This window comes from Callorhinchus milii, unplaced genomic scaffold (assembly GCF_018977255.1).
Source record: "Callorhinchus milii isolate IMCB2004 unplaced genomic scaffold, IMCB_Cmil_1.0 Scaffold25, whole genome shotgun sequence".
NCBI classification, from domain to species: Eukaryota; Metazoa; Chordata; class Chondrichthyes; order Chimaeriformes; family Callorhinchidae; genus Callorhinchus; species Callorhinchus milii.
The window spans coordinates 3353991-3370566 of record NW_024704766.1 but is presented as its reverse complement, the minus strand read 5'-3'; the positions used below and the strand labels follow the sequence as shown (position 1 = coordinate 3370566).

Sequence of the window (16576 nt, the reverse complement as noted above, 5' to 3'; positions counted from 1 at the left end):
TGATGGCGGGGGGCACAAAGCAGGGAAGGGTATGCCGAGGGCGGCTATGCGGAGAGACTGGAAGGGGCAGTCAGGACGCAGGGTGTCTCGGAGGTAGGTTTCGGGGAGGGAAGTGGAGGCCTTGGAAAGCGATGACAAGAACGTTGAGCTGATCTTAAAACAACCTCGAGACCCCAACATTTCAGAAATTTCAAAGTATTCATATGTTCATAGGATGAATGACCACACTTACAGCTTTGTATCTGACCAGGTAATGCTGGATAGGAGATCCGCCATCATCTTGCTTGATCCAGTTGACCTTACAGGTATTCCCGTTGCCAATTACGTGTCCTTCAAGCTTAGGCGAACTCGGCTCCCCTGCAAGTCAACGTCGGCAACGACACAGTTCTTAAAACATTGTCGATGAGCGAAACCGTCAGAAAACACCACAAAACTTTTATACTTCGGCGAATCTCATTGTTTCATTTCTTAACCAAAGTCTTGCAATAAATAAACAAATAAACAAACAAATAACCAAACAAACAAACAAATAAATAAATGAATTTCAAATAACTTTTACTGAGAACAGAACTGCATTTGAGGAACATGGCAGCTTTCTGCATTTGTTAATTTGCCTTACCCAATGTTACAAGAAGTCATTTGTTGCGTGGGTTGATGTACAATCAATGGAATTATAGCTGAGCTAAATATGGATGTTCAGGAAGTATCTGTGAAAAAAAGGAACTGCACTACAGGCTCTGGCGTGCTTAAAGGGCTTTGGTTTCTTCAGAGCTTTGGCTATTCGACCTCACCCATTGATTCTCACCTGATGTGGAAGTAGCCAGAGTGGAAGTCTGCGGTTAACAGGTCAGATACGGATATGTGACTGGGTATATGTGGCTGTCCGCTTGCGGTTATTTCAAGTCCTGACCATTTCAAATTATGTTTTGGGGTTTGGGTTTCCAACATAAACCAAGAAGTTGTTATTTTTAAAAATATAGTAATACGGACGGATTTAAAACTAAATCCGGTGTGGTCTCCTATTGCTAATACTGTATTATGTCAGGGTTGAGCCTGAATCTGCTCAAAAAGATGATAATAACAATAATAATCCTTGCATTTGATATCCCTTATCATGTCTTCGAGACTTCTCAAAGCTCTTCAGAGAATATACTGTAAAGTGAATTGACTCTACATTGTAGGATGCAATGGAGCCCTACTCTAAAACAACCACTTTTGGGGAATAGATTAAACCCCTCGATCTTGGAAGAGCTTCTGAGGTTGGCAGTCAGGATGTTGATGTGCCAGGAACTCAGGTGTGCTTCTGACACATGAATGACGTGACAATATCACATGTTTGCAGCCATGTGTCTGGTACGTGAGGAAACTCATCACCATGCTAAACACGGAAACTTGGCTAGAGTACAGAAACTTGAATCCGTATAGAGTAGAATTGCAATTTCCACCAGATTGTATATTTGACTGGGAAAACCATTCCGATTCCCATGGTGATCCACAATCATATTGAGCGATGTCTTTTGGGCAACAGATCAACTTTAGCTGATGCATAAGGAATTTTTGCAATTGATCTCATCTAGAAACCCCCTCCCCCTCGTCACTGAAAAGGCCCAAAGAGAAATGATTTAAAGCTGCTTTCTTGCGGGAATTGGATTGTGATGGGAGTGTCACTTTTACAACTGTAAAGGTCATATTTGAATGAAAATCAGATATCCTCATTAAGTATCCTGGAACGCTCAACCTTTCTTTCTACGTGAACGATGAACATTGCAATGAGATTTTCATCGACTCTTTTGGCAAATGCTTTGCAAGTAGACATTTAACGGAATTACTTTTGAAACCAAGATGCTACCTGTCGGAAAGGGTTGCAAAGAAAGTCGGGAAAGCGCCTTGATTCGGGTGGGCAACCGACCAGGGTTTGGCCTTTTGTGGTTACAATCAACTTCCGTTGAACAGGACCGTTTATACGGTCGCAATATCAAATCAGAATCAAATCATCTCCGAGCTTCAGTCATTCCTGAAATTTACACCCACAACAAACGTAGGAGAAATTGAAAGAAACTCAATACATATTTCCCAAGCAGGGCTTCCGTTTAGTGGCACATTAATCACACACAGCGGCTTATCTACAGCATCTGGACGAACAAATGGGTTGGGAGGACATGAATACCCTATTAAGTTCAGCCGTTGGGAGGGGAGAGCAGACCCTAAAAGGTCACACTTATGCCTATAAATGACTCTTCGTTGCTTTTGATGACGTGAAGCAATGCGTCGGACTGTTTAAACTATCATATCTCAAGAAAAAAAATGCAGTTCTGTTCCAGCAGATCAGTTATGTGGTGTTCTAGCTCTTATAGGGAGACCAGGTTAGTGCTGAAATCTTTGTGATTTAAGAATTGAAAGCAAAATGCTTCGAGAGGGAGCAATGGCAAGGAAATGTGGACATAAAACATGTTGGGATTGCAATCTTTTGATATGAGGGCAATTTTTTTTCCCCCGGACGGCATAAAGCTGACTGACAAGTTCATCTGATCATTCCTTCTGAATCGGCTCCCGAGGAACTAACCCGAGTAAGCAAGATTCAGTTCAGTACTGAACATATCCGAGTTTGCTTTTGATCTATTTGACAGCACGTGAGGGGGTTCTGTACAGTAAACTATATGTGCACCTAGAAAATAAACATGATTTATACTTGTGCTGCTCAGGAATGCTCAGAACACTGCAGCAAATTTGAGGATTTACAGACAGATTTTACTGCATTTTGGGGATTGAAAATCATTGCCAAACAAACATGTACATTAAGACTTTTAAGTCTTCCCTGGTCTCCGTGATAACAGCTATCACTATGTACTTTCTTTACTCCTTCTGATGTTAACATCCGTCTTATGCAACTGTTTAATTAACGTAATTATATTCGAGAGAAAACTACACAGGCTCCATTGAAACCCCCGGACGTAAATTGATTAATTTATCAAAGAATAGTCTTGCAATCTCAATAAACACAGAGTTATGCTGGAACTTAATAGGTTAGTGACATTCCAAAAGAAGAGACAGAAAGATAGCTGCTCCTTGTGAAGGCCTGTTCCATAGGGCACGACAGCTCTAGACATTCCACTTATTAAGTGCGTCTCTATCCCCTTTCTGGGCAAAATTAAAAGACGTTAAACACGAAGAAGAAAAAACACCGGCCCAAATCATGCGTGAGACATGCAACACTTCCACACATCGTACTGGCAAGGATGATGGAACTAAATTGTCGGGCTATAAATGAAGAAAAAAGATTTAGTTAACATGCATGTGTGACAGTGCCCATTTACACCGGGTGCTTCCTGGCATTCAGCTGCAACTTTAGCAGGAGGTTTGAGACAAATGTCCTTTTATCTGGCTTTTTTCACAGATTTTACCAAATGCCAATCACTGAGGGCCAAGGATTCGATGCCGCACAGTCAGCAATGGAATTGGACTAACTCCTTTTGATCTGCTGAGCGTCTTTTACACAGAGGAACCTTCCGATTGCTGTCCCGAGCCTTTTTGGGAACGCAGTCCTGCTTTCCGTCTTGCCTCTGGCGTTGGAACGCGCTGGGTGTAAATGGTACTTAAAATTCTTTAAAAGGCAATGCCTAAGTGAGAGGAGTGCCGCTAATATGTTCTGAGCAAATGCAAGGAGAGAACTATTGAGTCACAGTCGGAACAAATGCAGAAAGTAGATGTGAAGAAGGCACAGCATGGAGGGAAAGAAACCCATGGCATAACCAATCTGCATCCACTACACAAATGGCATGCATGGGGAATACAAATCACAGCCTATTTGTAAACCTTTTTTTGGATGTCGCCCGTCAAGGCATCGAGAGGGGGGGGGGGGGGGGGGGGGAAGAACTACTGGCCATACATGCAGCAATGCTTGTGAGTTACGAGCGTTAGTCTTGATCCGCGTTCTAACCTACCCAGGCGCTGCCCTCTTAAATACCAAACAAAAAAGGGGATTAAAGAAGCAGAATCTGCAGACACCAGTGCAACTGATTTACACGGGCGGGTCAGTGACTGTGAATGGCTCTTACACGCAGGAAACTGCCTGAATTGTTATCTCGCTTTACGCAGGGCAGCACTGGCAGACGAGATCACCTGCTCAGAGTGCTGGGGAACGCTTAAGCCAGATGTTAGGAGTTAGTAATGTTAATCTGATCACACATATTTAACCGAGTACGATTCCCACCAGCACGGAGTTTTGTTTCAGTTTTGTGCAGGTATAACAGATTTTCGCTAATTTGCTTGGGAGTAGCAACAAGGTTGTGGTTTTTTTTTTTGCGCGTACGTGAAGTGATTATCTGGGACAGATATCTCGCTAAGTTAAACGCCTTCCTTTTCTCTCTCTCTCTCTTTCTTTCCTTTTCTTTCTGATACAGCCAAGATCAGTGGGGGTCGAATCAGAATTTAGCTGTAGCTTTAAAGCCATCGATATCCTCCCTGATTCATTTCAATACGACAGAAAGGCTGTCACTGTCGCTATCATTCATAAATCATTTGCATTTTGCATTCATCATAAATTTCAAAAGGTCCAGAAGAGAAAATGTATATTAATGCGGACTTTTTCCTTTATTTAATTAAAACCAATCCTGAAAGCATTACAGCTCTGGAGGTTAAAAAAAATTATATTATTATTCTAATTGCCTCCCTTATTTTTGTTAAATCGGATAATTAAGGATTTAATTATATATAAATGCATTGGGAAAATATTACCATACACTTGATTCTGCTGAACCCCATTAACTCCGCCAGATCAAAGAAGTGAGTTACTTTAATTTCATACCCAGGCAAAATCAAAAAAGCAATCCGGTGAAAACCACAAATAAACCTCCCTATTTAGGTTCTTTTCCCCCTTTCTTCTGACTTTTACCCCGTCTGCCTTTTGCATTTCAGCGTAATGCTCTGGTTAAATGATGGGACACTTTAGTTTCAGGCGTTGGAATTGAAACTACTGCTTTCATTTAAAGCGCCTTGGAACGTCCTCCTGACGCGAAAGGCGCGATACCAACATAGTGCGTTGTGGTCGTTGTTTTAAGACTTTTTTTTTTACGTCAGGAGACTCTCTCCTCTCCGACCGCCCTAGCCCGCCTCACCCCCCCCCCCCCCCCTCCCCATCCCCCCCCACCCCACCGACCCTTGGCGATAATCGAACAGGTTAAGAGAAAGTCTCTTTTGGTCGAGTGTCGTCATTGTATTGTATTTTACCAATCAGAACAAAGATTTTACCTTCTGTTCACCAGCGTGGGACGACATCAGCAGCGCCATGCAAGCCACATGACACAGTCACATGATACGCACGTACATGATTGTTTGAAAGGAAAGTGGAGGAGAGCACATGGAAAATACAAAATTAAAACCGATGTAAACATGGGCAGGAACAGAGTTACAGACTGAATAAAAACAAAGCCAAAAAATCAAAATCAAAAGACATCCAAGTACAAATGGGACGCCGGCATAGTTTTTTTTTTCCGTGTGCGTGCGTGCGTGCGTGCGCGTGTGTGCGTGTGCGTGCGTGGGAGGGAGCGGGGTGGGGGTAAGGGGGTATTTAAATCAAGCTCTCCCCGGTAGAAACGCACATCGGCAGTCTCTCTCTCTCTCTCTCTCTCTCTCCTCTGGCTGTAATTGTAAATCAGAGGGTTTAGTGGTTAACAGTTTATGTTTCTTTGCAGTTTGGCGATAGCGTGGGGTGCGGAGAGAAATTGCAAAAAAAAAAAAGCATTTTGTTATAGGAACGCAATTAGTATCAGATAAAGCTTAACCACCCTCCGACTCGAAGAGTACGCAGAGAATATTTTCTCTGTCTCTCTCTCTCTCTCTTGCTTTCCTCTGTTGCTTCATTGTTTCCCCCCATTACAATCAGAACCCAGAGGGAAGCTCTGTAAGATTATGAAACAAACACAGGTAAATGAAAGAGAGGGGCTCGAAAGGGGTCAGGGGATAAGGCGGGGTAGTGGGTGGTTATCGGCTTGATGCCCTTGCTCTGTGAGCCGGTGCAGACTTGCTGGGCCGAATGGCCTCCCTTCCTTGCTATAGATTTCTACGTCATCGTACAGTCTGTGCACAAAAGGTTTGCTGAGTAGATCTCTATGACACGTGAGTATAACGGTGTCTCCCCTCCTCTACACCCCTCCCTCCCTCCCTCCCTCCCTCCCACCCACCACCACCCCACCTCAGGCGACAGACACCACTGACTGGGTTGTAACATGGTAGATTTTCCATTTTAGCAACGTCCAACACAAGTGTGCGTGTCGAGGCTGAATTTACGCAGCATGCACTGCTCACGGGAAATTTGCCGGATGGATTGGAGGTGACGTGGGTAAAGGTTAGAAGAAAAGTGCAATGAGTGCGTTGTAACCGTCTGCCTGGAACATTCTTCAAATCCCACAAATCGTGTTCTTCGTGGGAACACATTTCTGAAGAGCTCTCGACATGCCATGCAGTGCAGCAAACTACCCGCTTAAAGCAAACGTCCGGCCGAAATCTGACAAGAGATCCTTCAAAGGAAGGAAAAATCTGGGTGGAGAGGTTTAGGGAACAGCAGAAGAGTTGAGTGATCTCTGGAACCGTCTTCTCCAACAGTTTGGGTGTGTGTGCGGGGTGGGGGGGGGGGGGGGTTGGGGGTAGAAAGAGAAACATTTTCAGCGCAGTTAGTATTGACGTGCATTCCGAATCGCTCCGCTGCATTGAAATAAAGGTGGCGTTAATACTTCGTTGGCTGTGTTGAATTGGGAGAAAAAGTGCATCATCAATAAATAGGCTGCATTAAAGTAAAGGCGGACATTAATATTCGGCCTGCGTTAAAATAAAGCGGGGTTAATGTCCTGCTGTGATGAAACAAACGTGCGTTAATACTTTGCTGCAGTCAGATAAAGAGTGACATTCCCCTCCGGAACAAGAGATCAAACTCACACGTCACACAGAATTCTCTTGGCCACAATGCCCCCGAAATTGCTTGGCACGCACGAAGGTAAGCAGCGGCAATTGGCAGTTATACAGCAACTTTCACGCGGGGTCGCGTCTGGGCTCGCTAAGCAATTGGACAACAGCGATTGTCCTCCATTCATCCGTCTTCCAAGTTAATCTCATGGACATGTTTCGCGTGCTTGTGGTTCAAGTAAGCCGTCAATTGTCAGTGAGAATTGTTGCCTTTTCTCTCTCCTGTGTAAGAGGCTTTCAACAAGAATTGTGTGCAGACCTGCCTGGAATGCTGTTGCCAAAGGGTCAACGATGAACGTTTATGTGGCCCNAACGACAGATAATAGCGATAATAATAATGATAATAATAATCCTTGCATTTGATACAGCGCCTTATCACGTCTCCTAGACGTCTCAAAGCGCTTCACGGAATATGCTGTAAAGTGAGTTGACCGTATATTTGTGGGCGAGATCTTTGAATTGGAGAGATGTGTCCGTGGTTGGTACAGAAGGCTTACTCTCTGACCTGAATGAGTGCTGCGTACGTAGACGCAGACACAGCAAAACTCAGGCCTTTGCATCTATTTGCGCTCTGAGTGCGCTCAGTTATCAAATCTGAGGGACTCTCTCTCAGTTGAAAGGGAGCTAAAGATCAACATTACTTCTCCCAAAATAAAATCAACAGCGACTGATTGTTGGGAGACCCATGAAGCGCTTTGAGACGGCCTCCTGTGGTCTCAAAACGTTTCACAGGAATTTGACGGTAAAGTGTAGTGACTCTCTATTTTGTAACTGAATGCAACGTCCACCTGAACAGGCAGATTGAAACTGGGGTTTAAAATCAGCCGAAACTGAGAGCTCAAAGTCCCCACATGGGGCTTCTGATTAAGAGGCGAGAGTGCTACCAGCTGAACACCTATTCTCACTTAATAAGCACCGAACCGTGATTATAACTGGAACGTGAGACTCAGGACATATCCGAGGGCTAACTATTGACTTATCGCGCAGGTTAATACAGAGCGGTCGGTCTCCGTGGAAATAAAAAACAGATTAAACAGGACGGAACTGAAACTATCCCCCCGCGAAACAGTATGAAATGAATTTGTATTCGGAACGCAATTAAGTTGCTTCACAATCCGTACACGAAATATTTAGCGAACAGCAGTGCAGGAGAAGGGGGGGCGGAAAAAGACAAGTGTCCTGGCTTGGAGAGAACAAAGAGTCGCATGCAAAGAACTCAGGCAACTCACTCAGGAGCACAGAGATACTCACGAGCTGATTCAAGTGACGGAAAAGGGGTGGGTGGACGTGTTGCTGAAAGGCCAATGAGAAAATCAATTAACGGTGTGATTCCCGAAATCTAATCGGCGCACAAGATGGCAGCGGTGATGTGACACAGGCAAGACACGGGCCATTTGCAATGCACTGAAGCATGCATTAGTGCTGTTAAAAAAAACAAAATGCACGCGATCTGTCGAAGAAGACCGCGCGATTGATGTGTGTGAGGCAAATCATAGAATGTTATAGATGATTCACCCCTTATCTCGTCCGAACAGGGTTTCTTTTACGCTACAACCCACCTCGTCTAATCCCACTCTCTCTCTCCATCTACCCTGTAAATGTTGCTTCTTTTTCTCTGCAGAAATGGGACCAATACCGCCTTACGCACGCTCGGAAAGGTTCTGCGTGAAATGAAATGTGCCGAGAGAAGTAAATCAAGACACGAAGCGAAAATAGAACAATCGAATTCTGTCTTCGCTGGAACTGAAAGGATGAATGCAATCCTTGGTGTGCTGCATGGAAACTTTGGGTTACAAACCAAGAATTGGTGCAGGAACAAGCGAATGTCCCCCCCCGCCCAAAAAAAAAATCAATCAAAATCTTCCCCGTGGGATATCGCTCTATTCACGTCAGGAGGACGTCTCAAAGTGCTTCACAGGATTTACCTTAAAGTGTGGTGACTGTGTATTTTGTAGGTGATGTGGCTGCAAATTTTACACAGACCAACATCCCACAAACAGCCATTAAATAAATGATCAATTTTATTTGGGAGATTGTCGACCGGGACACTGGGAGAAACACCCTTGTCTTTTCGAATAGCACTGCAGGATCTAAGTTCTTCTAACAGAATTCATGGATTCAACAAACAGAATTCAGCAAACAAAACAGCAATGTTCATGCCAAGGACAGTGCAGGACAGTAAATTTCATGAGAGGGAACATTTCTTACAGCAAGTGATCCATGCAATGGCTTTGTCAGCCAAGAAATATTTTGATTGGTATCTCAAGTTTTGTGGAACATTCTTCATTGAAGCGGAACAAAGAAGGTTTGGTTGCAGCGGGAAATATGACCTTAAACCAGTTGGAAAATCAACCCCTGAATGAATACTTCAGTTACAGGATTAACCGTAATTTAGGTAAAAAAAAACAGTGAAGAAGCCAGACGCAGGAAGGAAGCGCCCAAACTAGCATTATGCAAACTCCGTGAATTCGCTTGCCCATTCCGTTCAAAATTAACTCAAAATGATTATTGTTCACGGAGCCTCAATCGCAGCCCGAGTGCTGGGTCATTTGCGATTGAACACGTTTCCATTCCCCCCCCCCCCCCCCCAAGTACGTATATTTTAGTTTGAATTCCTGCGGAGTCCTGTAGCGTGTTGGTTGGTGCACTCGACTCGCAAGCGAGGAGACCTGGGTTCGATTCCTGGGCATGGGAAATGTTAGGCAAGTTTCCTTGCTCCAACCCCCTTCTGTTTACTTAGAAGTAAGTCAAAACCCGGTCGTTAGTCGATTGGTGGATAGCTTTTCCGGGGGTAATAAAATCTTCTTTTATAATAATCCTTTCAAATAAAATGATAATTAAATAATAAAAAAATAATTTGGTCATTCAATCCACGACTATGTGCTTTGCAGATGAAAATGCAACAGCCAATTTGCACACAGCAATGTCCCACTAACTGGCGTCCAGTGACTGGTCAGCGTTATCTGGAGGATTGCGAGCTTGGACACCAGGAGAGATGCCCTTCTCTTTTCAGTTAGTGCCAGGGACTCTTTAACATCCACTTGAAGGTGGTTTCACGTCTTATCTGAAGGACAGCAAACGCCAACGAGGCAGCGATGTGGGGCTGGAATCCACAATCTTCTTACTCAGAGAGCGCTGCCAACTGAGCCAGGCTGACACCTTAAAGGAAAATTCTCCAGTGCACTTTTTTGTAAGCTTTGAGCTTGCTTTTTTTAACCGCAGCTATTTCATCTTTAATTATAGCCGAATGAAAGTCCATAATACACATTTGCACTACAAAGTTTCTGCGTGCGTAAAATTACCAATATATTTTCCGGCACTTCAAACAAAATATTTTTACAGTGTCGTTACTGAAGCTCAAGACTATAAAGGCCATTTTATAAATTTCAGAACAAACGACGGATTAAAAGCTTCAGCCGCTTTCGGTTGTTTTCGGCTGCTGACCAATTCGCTTGCGTCAATTCGCAAAACTCAATTAAATTTAATCTGCGTTGTTGAAATCTTTGTTGAAATTTCTTTCCAGTTAAAATGGCACACAGGTCGAGTCCCACTTTGATTGCGTCAAGATAACTATATTACCTTGTTTTATTGCCTTCTGCGGTGGACAGTGTCGAAATATTACGTAAAACTGATATATCCCAATAATTTCCCCAAATAGTTTTTTCACAAGATCGGTCTGGACGAAGAAAGCCATTCAGCCTACTCCACCATCACAGTGTCAAACAAGTTAAAAAAAAATAAGTCCAGTGTTTAATTGTCCTGGCAATCTGTTCCAGACATTAATTACCCTCAGGATAAAGACATTCCTTTTGGTGTCTCTCCAGAAATTGGCTTTTGCAACTTTAAACTTGTCCTCTCTTGTTCTGTTGTGGTGCATCCTAAAGTATTGTTCTACTGTACTTTTTCAATCCCATTTAAGATGTACTCCACCTCTGTATTTGTTAAAAATCTATATTTAGTACGAAGCAATGATGTTTAATTGAAAGCGTGAAACAGAGTATAACTGTGTTTAAATATGGCACAGCGGGTTGCCAGAGCAAAACTTACCCAGAGTTGGGGAAGAATAGGAATCGCTAGAGCTTACAGATGGTTGAACGTCAGATTTTGGGCTAGAAGGTGGCATTTCAGTAGACATGGTAGAGATTGGCTCATCCGATACAGGAACAGACACGAAGACACGGACTGAAGCAGTAATAACAAATAATAATCTTTGCATTTAGTATCATACCTTATGCCGTCAAGACGCTTCACAAGATTTTACTGAGACTATGTATTTTGAAGAACGCAGTAGCTAATTTGCGCGCAGCAATGTCTAACACACAACCGTGAAGTGAATGACCCATTTTATTTAGGGGATTTTCGTTGGCCAGAACATCAGGGGAAACTTCCTTCTCTTTTCCATCAGTGCCATGGGATTTTTAACATCCACCTGAACAGGCACAGACAAGATCTCGGTTTAACGTCTCATCTGAAGGACGGCTCCTCTGATAATCCAGTGCTCCCCCAACGCTGCACTGGAGTGTCAGCCTTGACTGTGAGCTCAAAGTCCTGACATGAGGCTCGAACACACAATCTTCTGACTTGAAGGTGAGAGAGAGCTATCAACTGAGGCTGACGCTTAACCAAAGTAAACCCGTTAGAAACTTTAACATGAGGTTTATTCCGAGAACCCAATAAGTCACAACAACAACAACTCTGATAGTAAATAAATCTATGATTGCGGCATCCTCTATCCATAATTTTAAGGGAATGATTATGATGATGATAAGCTGAAAGGAAGCAGGGGATAGCAACTGCAGTGGCAAACTCTGGTTAAAAAACAATTTCAATGAGGAAAATGAAGTTTACAACCGCGACTGAATAAACTGTGCAAGAAATTGCTGAGAAAAGAATTAAGACTGGCGAATGTTTAACTCATCGTTGTTAAACTTGTGAACGTTTAACTTTATTCGGTCAGGGTATCGAGGGACACGGGACAAGGGTGGGAAATCGGAGTTGAGGTACAGATCAGCCATGATCTTATAGGATGGCGGAACAGGCATGAGGCCATGCCGTAGGATCGTTAACATGTACCTGAGCAGGCAGACAAGACCCCAACCTATCAACTTAACCAAAGGACGACACCCCCGACAATGCAGCGCACCTCCAGCACTGCACTGGAGGGTCAGCAATGACTACTCTGTCTTAAGCTTTAAGACAACATAGTTGTGCAAGTTGCCTTATGTCTGCGTGGAACTTTAGTTTGGGACTAGTACCTTCTATATTGCGTATCTGGGCTGCCAAACATTGCCGAAATCCACTTCTGGTCCCAAACCATCCACTACACGAGTAGTTTTGGATCAGAACATAAGCCCAGAGAACCAGCAAGTATAGAGCTCCAGTGCAGAGTTCTCATTAGCACAGAGTTTCACAAAATCGGTCATGAATGCAACGTTTCTACATCACAATTAACTCCAGTCACTCCTGACACAGTCAGCCATCAAGAACGGCACTAGAAAATGAGAATCAATTATTCAGCCGTAAGACTACAAGTGGAAGAAATATTACACCAAGAAGGGATTCAGACAGCCATTAAATATGAAACATTATATGAAGCAGAGACGATTAAATGGAGTAACAGCAGACATCTGCTTCACGGTTCCATCTGCTTTTGAACCATTCAGTAGCTATAACAACTGCTGAATGGTTCAAAAGCCGATTCGATAACAACTTTTAAGAGAGAAGTGGATCATTATTTGGGGAGCACAAATTTGCAGGGCTATGGGGAGAGCGCGGGGGAGTGGGATTGATTTGGATGCTCTTTTTAAAGAGCCGCCACAGACACGATGGGCCGAATGGTCTCCTTCTGTGCTTTATAGTTCTATGATTCACGAAACACATGTGCGCTGCACTATGTTATGGAGCAATTCGATGGTGGTTTTTTTTCTCTCTCTCTGGCAACAGTTCAATGGTATTTTTTATTTTATTCACACAGTATTGGATGTAGACACAACATATCCACTAGACCCATAAAAGCTCGATTAATAGATACTTCTCTCGGTCGCTGTGTGCTGGCTGTTTTCCTCTATGTAAAGAAGCCCACGCCTTCACAGTGAACGGGGTCCAACACCACATTCGGTCATAACCCAATCCGCGCTACAAAGGAGCACTGCTGCACTGTAATCTGGTGGATCTATGGGCTAAGACGCCAGGACAAACTCCTTTCTCTTTTAAAATCGCGCCGTGGGATCTTTAACGTCCATTTGATTCCGTACCAGCCAAAAAAAAAAAGAAACCTCAGTTGAACGTCTCATTCGGAAGACGGCACTCTCAACGATGCAATAGCTCCCCACTGGATTGTGGGTCTGTCCTGCGAGCTCAAAGCCTCGTCGTGGGGCTTGAACCCACAACCTTTGTGACTCCAGAGGCAAGAGGTCTCTACATGTAAAGTGAGCCGGGCTCTCCTGTTTACGGAAGAGTTAATCGTGAAGCCTGAAATCTCCCAATAACGTTATGAAGCTCACATTGCTGAACAGGGAAATTCCATCACCCATTCCCAAACATTTTTTCCTCCCAGAAAGATAAACATGATGTCGAACGTGCTCCGGGCTCCCTGACATTTTGCAGTGCTCTGCCCTTCGTACTGTTACTGAAACTCGGTTTCGAAAGCAAATAATTCAGCAGCAATATGATGATGCTTCAGCACTAAAGGGATTGCTAACCGAGCCAAACGACTACAACAACAACTTGCATTTATTTACGTAGCGCCTCTTCCGGCCGGATGGGGTCTCAGGGAGCTTAAGACTGACATCGAAGGAATGCACTGACGATTAGACAGAACGGACCATTTAATTAAGGCTCTCTTCTCATTTCGCCGCTCATTGGCCATTGAGACGTCTGCAGCTTTCCAGAAGCGTGATGAAAATAATAAGCATGGCAGCAGGGCAAACATACCAATTAAATAAAGACTGAAACTTATTTCACCACTCGCACGAGACTTTTAAAAACTTACTGGCCCCCAAACACCCCACTATTTTTATTCAACTGCATTTCCTAAACACAGATGATTAGAAATAGCTGAAAATGATGCATTTCATCATCATTCTGGCACTTACTGTGGTAAATAAGGATGGCGACTGAGAATGGAAGAGATTATCACACATAAGTCAAACTGTACTGCCTGATATGATCCTGCTCTAATGAAGAAGTAAATTAAGCTTCAGTAAAAGCTAACACGTCTTCACAACTCGCCTAGTGAACTCAATTACATTCACAGAGCTGGGGTGAAATGGATATTGAAGCTCATAACTGTTTAACTGAGTTGACAGCATATAATATATATATATATATTAAACTTGTGCAATCTCACTGATATTTTGCATCGGCAAATACATATTTTAATGGATTATGGTGGAGCATCAAATCTTTAAGCACTTAATAAGCACAATGCAATGTGTGAGCTGGCTTTGATGCTAATTTTATTTATACAGGAACCTGACCAGAGTGCTAATTTATTGCACAGACTATCTTTCAGCTGGTAGGCTGAATAAATGGGGCCACAGATTACAATGCACACGGACTAACTGACAGGGTCCAGGTGTGAGATTGAAGAAAAAAAATCTTTTATACCTAGGAATAACTTTATACCTTTTAACCAGCTATTAGATGAACAGAAGCAAGTCCTGGGAAACGCAGCCTTGGCACAAGCCATCTGCTTCCTTATCTGGAAATTTCACAAAAGCAGGGAAACAGTAACTTCTGCAAACCTTGAAATAAATGAGACATTGTCTTTCACAAACACCATCTGGAGATAAATAAGCCTATGTCTCAAACGTCCCTGAATCATCCCCTAACCTCGGTCCCCTTCCTTTATTATTACTTACTCTGTGTTATAAATTTGAAGGTTTCATTCTTGTTAGATAGCTTTAGAATATATCTTGTGTATCTTAGACAATGGTATTAATCAGGTACATACTCTATGACAATTGTATTTTCTTAACTCTTAAAGAATAATAATCAGCATGAATAGAGACTAATCAGTGGACGACATTTAACTTAAGAGATATGGATTGATTGACGTCACCATTCGAATAGTTGTTGGAGCCACATAATTGATAATACTATTTTAACTGCCTTTGTATGTGTTGCAAACTTCAGCCCTTTTTGGGTAATAAAAAGGCTGCTTTAACTGACCATCGGCAGCTCATTCTTTTGACTGTCCGGTGCTCTTCTTAGAGACTGTTGACTGCTCTTGAATCAGCTCTTGCAATTGCAATTAAATCTTACTTTGGCTATATCTGCGGTGTATGGTCTGTTTGTAAGACGACGGTTGGGACGAACGAAAAAGGGATGCGGATTGGAAGCTTGGGATGGATTTTTCTCAAAGCAGATTTTTCTCAAATGTTGCCACCTCATGGCCTATCTGAGAACTGGCATCAAACGTCATTATGTTTTCCGGCAAATTCCGTAAATTTCCCAGGCGGGAACAGAAATCTTTCAAGACAAAGATTTACGGTTAAAAGAAAATGTGAAAGCGTATTTCTGGGTCTACCGAGGTCAGCAGTTGCTCCTGGTATCGATTGTTATTTAAAGCAATAATAAAAATAATAATGTTCCTTGCGTTGCATATGACATCTTTCAAGTCAGGAAAATGTCTCAATACCTTTCACAGGATTGACTATGGGTTTCTTGATGAACACAGTAGCCAATTTACAGATAGTAACGTCCCACGAACAGCCATGAATTGAATGACCAATTTATTTGGGGGATTACTGACCAGGACACTGTGAGAAACTCACTTCTCTTTACAAATCATGTCATTGAATCTTTAAGATCCACCTGAATAGGCACAGGTGGGATCTCAGTTTAACATCTCAACCTAAGGACAGCACCTCTGACAATGCTTCATTGGAGCGTGAGCATTCATTATACATTACATGAATTCAACGTCCCGACCTGGGGCTTGAACCCACGATCTTCTGACTCAGAAGATCGAGAGTGCTACCAAGTGAGGCAGAATGCAGGAATGCGGAGAGCGGAAAGGAACGAAGGGAGTTAAGAGTTATACTTTGTGAACTGAAGTTTGAGTCGTTGGCTAAAACCGAGGAAATGAAGCACAACAGAGAAAAATGAGCACTTGTTCCTTTCTGGGTACCAAAATACAGCCCTGTCGATCTCAAAGTGGATCAAGCATTGAACTGATGGGCCCTCATGCATAAGCGTCAATCAACCAAGTTTTCCACCATATTTCCTTCATTCTGTTAGGAATTCAATACTTATGTGTTTTTTGTTTCTTAAACAAAAACGTGACCGGTGGAGTATCTGACACGTGAACAAATTGAGAGACAAATGATGGTACCTGAGCTAGCTGGAGAGGCCGAGATCATTTAATTCATGAGAAGCTTGTGTGGGTGGAAGGCTCGGAAAAGCCTGTGCGCTATCAATCTTTCCCCTGTCCGACGTGAAATGTTCAATGAAATGTTCAAATTAATTCCAACCTCCTCCCCCTGTAAGAGTTATCGTTGCTCCAAAATAAATACTGGACAGGAGAAGCCAAACACGTGAACCTATTGAAACCCGTGTGTTTGATGCTCAATATTAACCTGGCAATGGATTCCCAAAACTTAGCTCACTCCCGTTC

The 16576-nt window shown here is 43.1% G+C and overlaps 1 protein-coding gene across 17 annotated transcripts in view; it reads right to left on the bottom strand.

Annotated features, from left to right (window-relative positions):
- Positions 1 to 16576, bottom strand: part of LOC103180312 (neural cell adhesion molecule 1) — a 238670-nt gene that overhangs the window by 32786 nt on the left and 189308 nt on the right. For 6 of the 17 annotated variants that reach the window (XM_042343868.1, XM_042343866.1, XM_042343867.1 and 3 more), the window contains 4 exons: positions 11005 to 11139; positions 8209 to 8250; positions 5248 to 5250; positions 233 to 357 (listed from right to left, as the gene is read on the bottom strand). In XM_042343868.1, coding sequence (XP_042199802.1) covers positions 233 to 357; positions 5248 to 5250; positions 8209 to 8250; positions 11005 to 11139 — 305 coding nt within the window. Of the gene's footprint in view, positions 1 to 232; positions 358 to 5247; positions 5251 to 8208; positions 8251 to 11004; positions 11140 to 12212; positions 12216 to 16576 lie in introns of all 17 variants that reach the window. The other 11 variants (XM_042343875.1, XM_042343876.1, XM_007896096.2 and 8 more) reach the window with 4 other exon arrangements.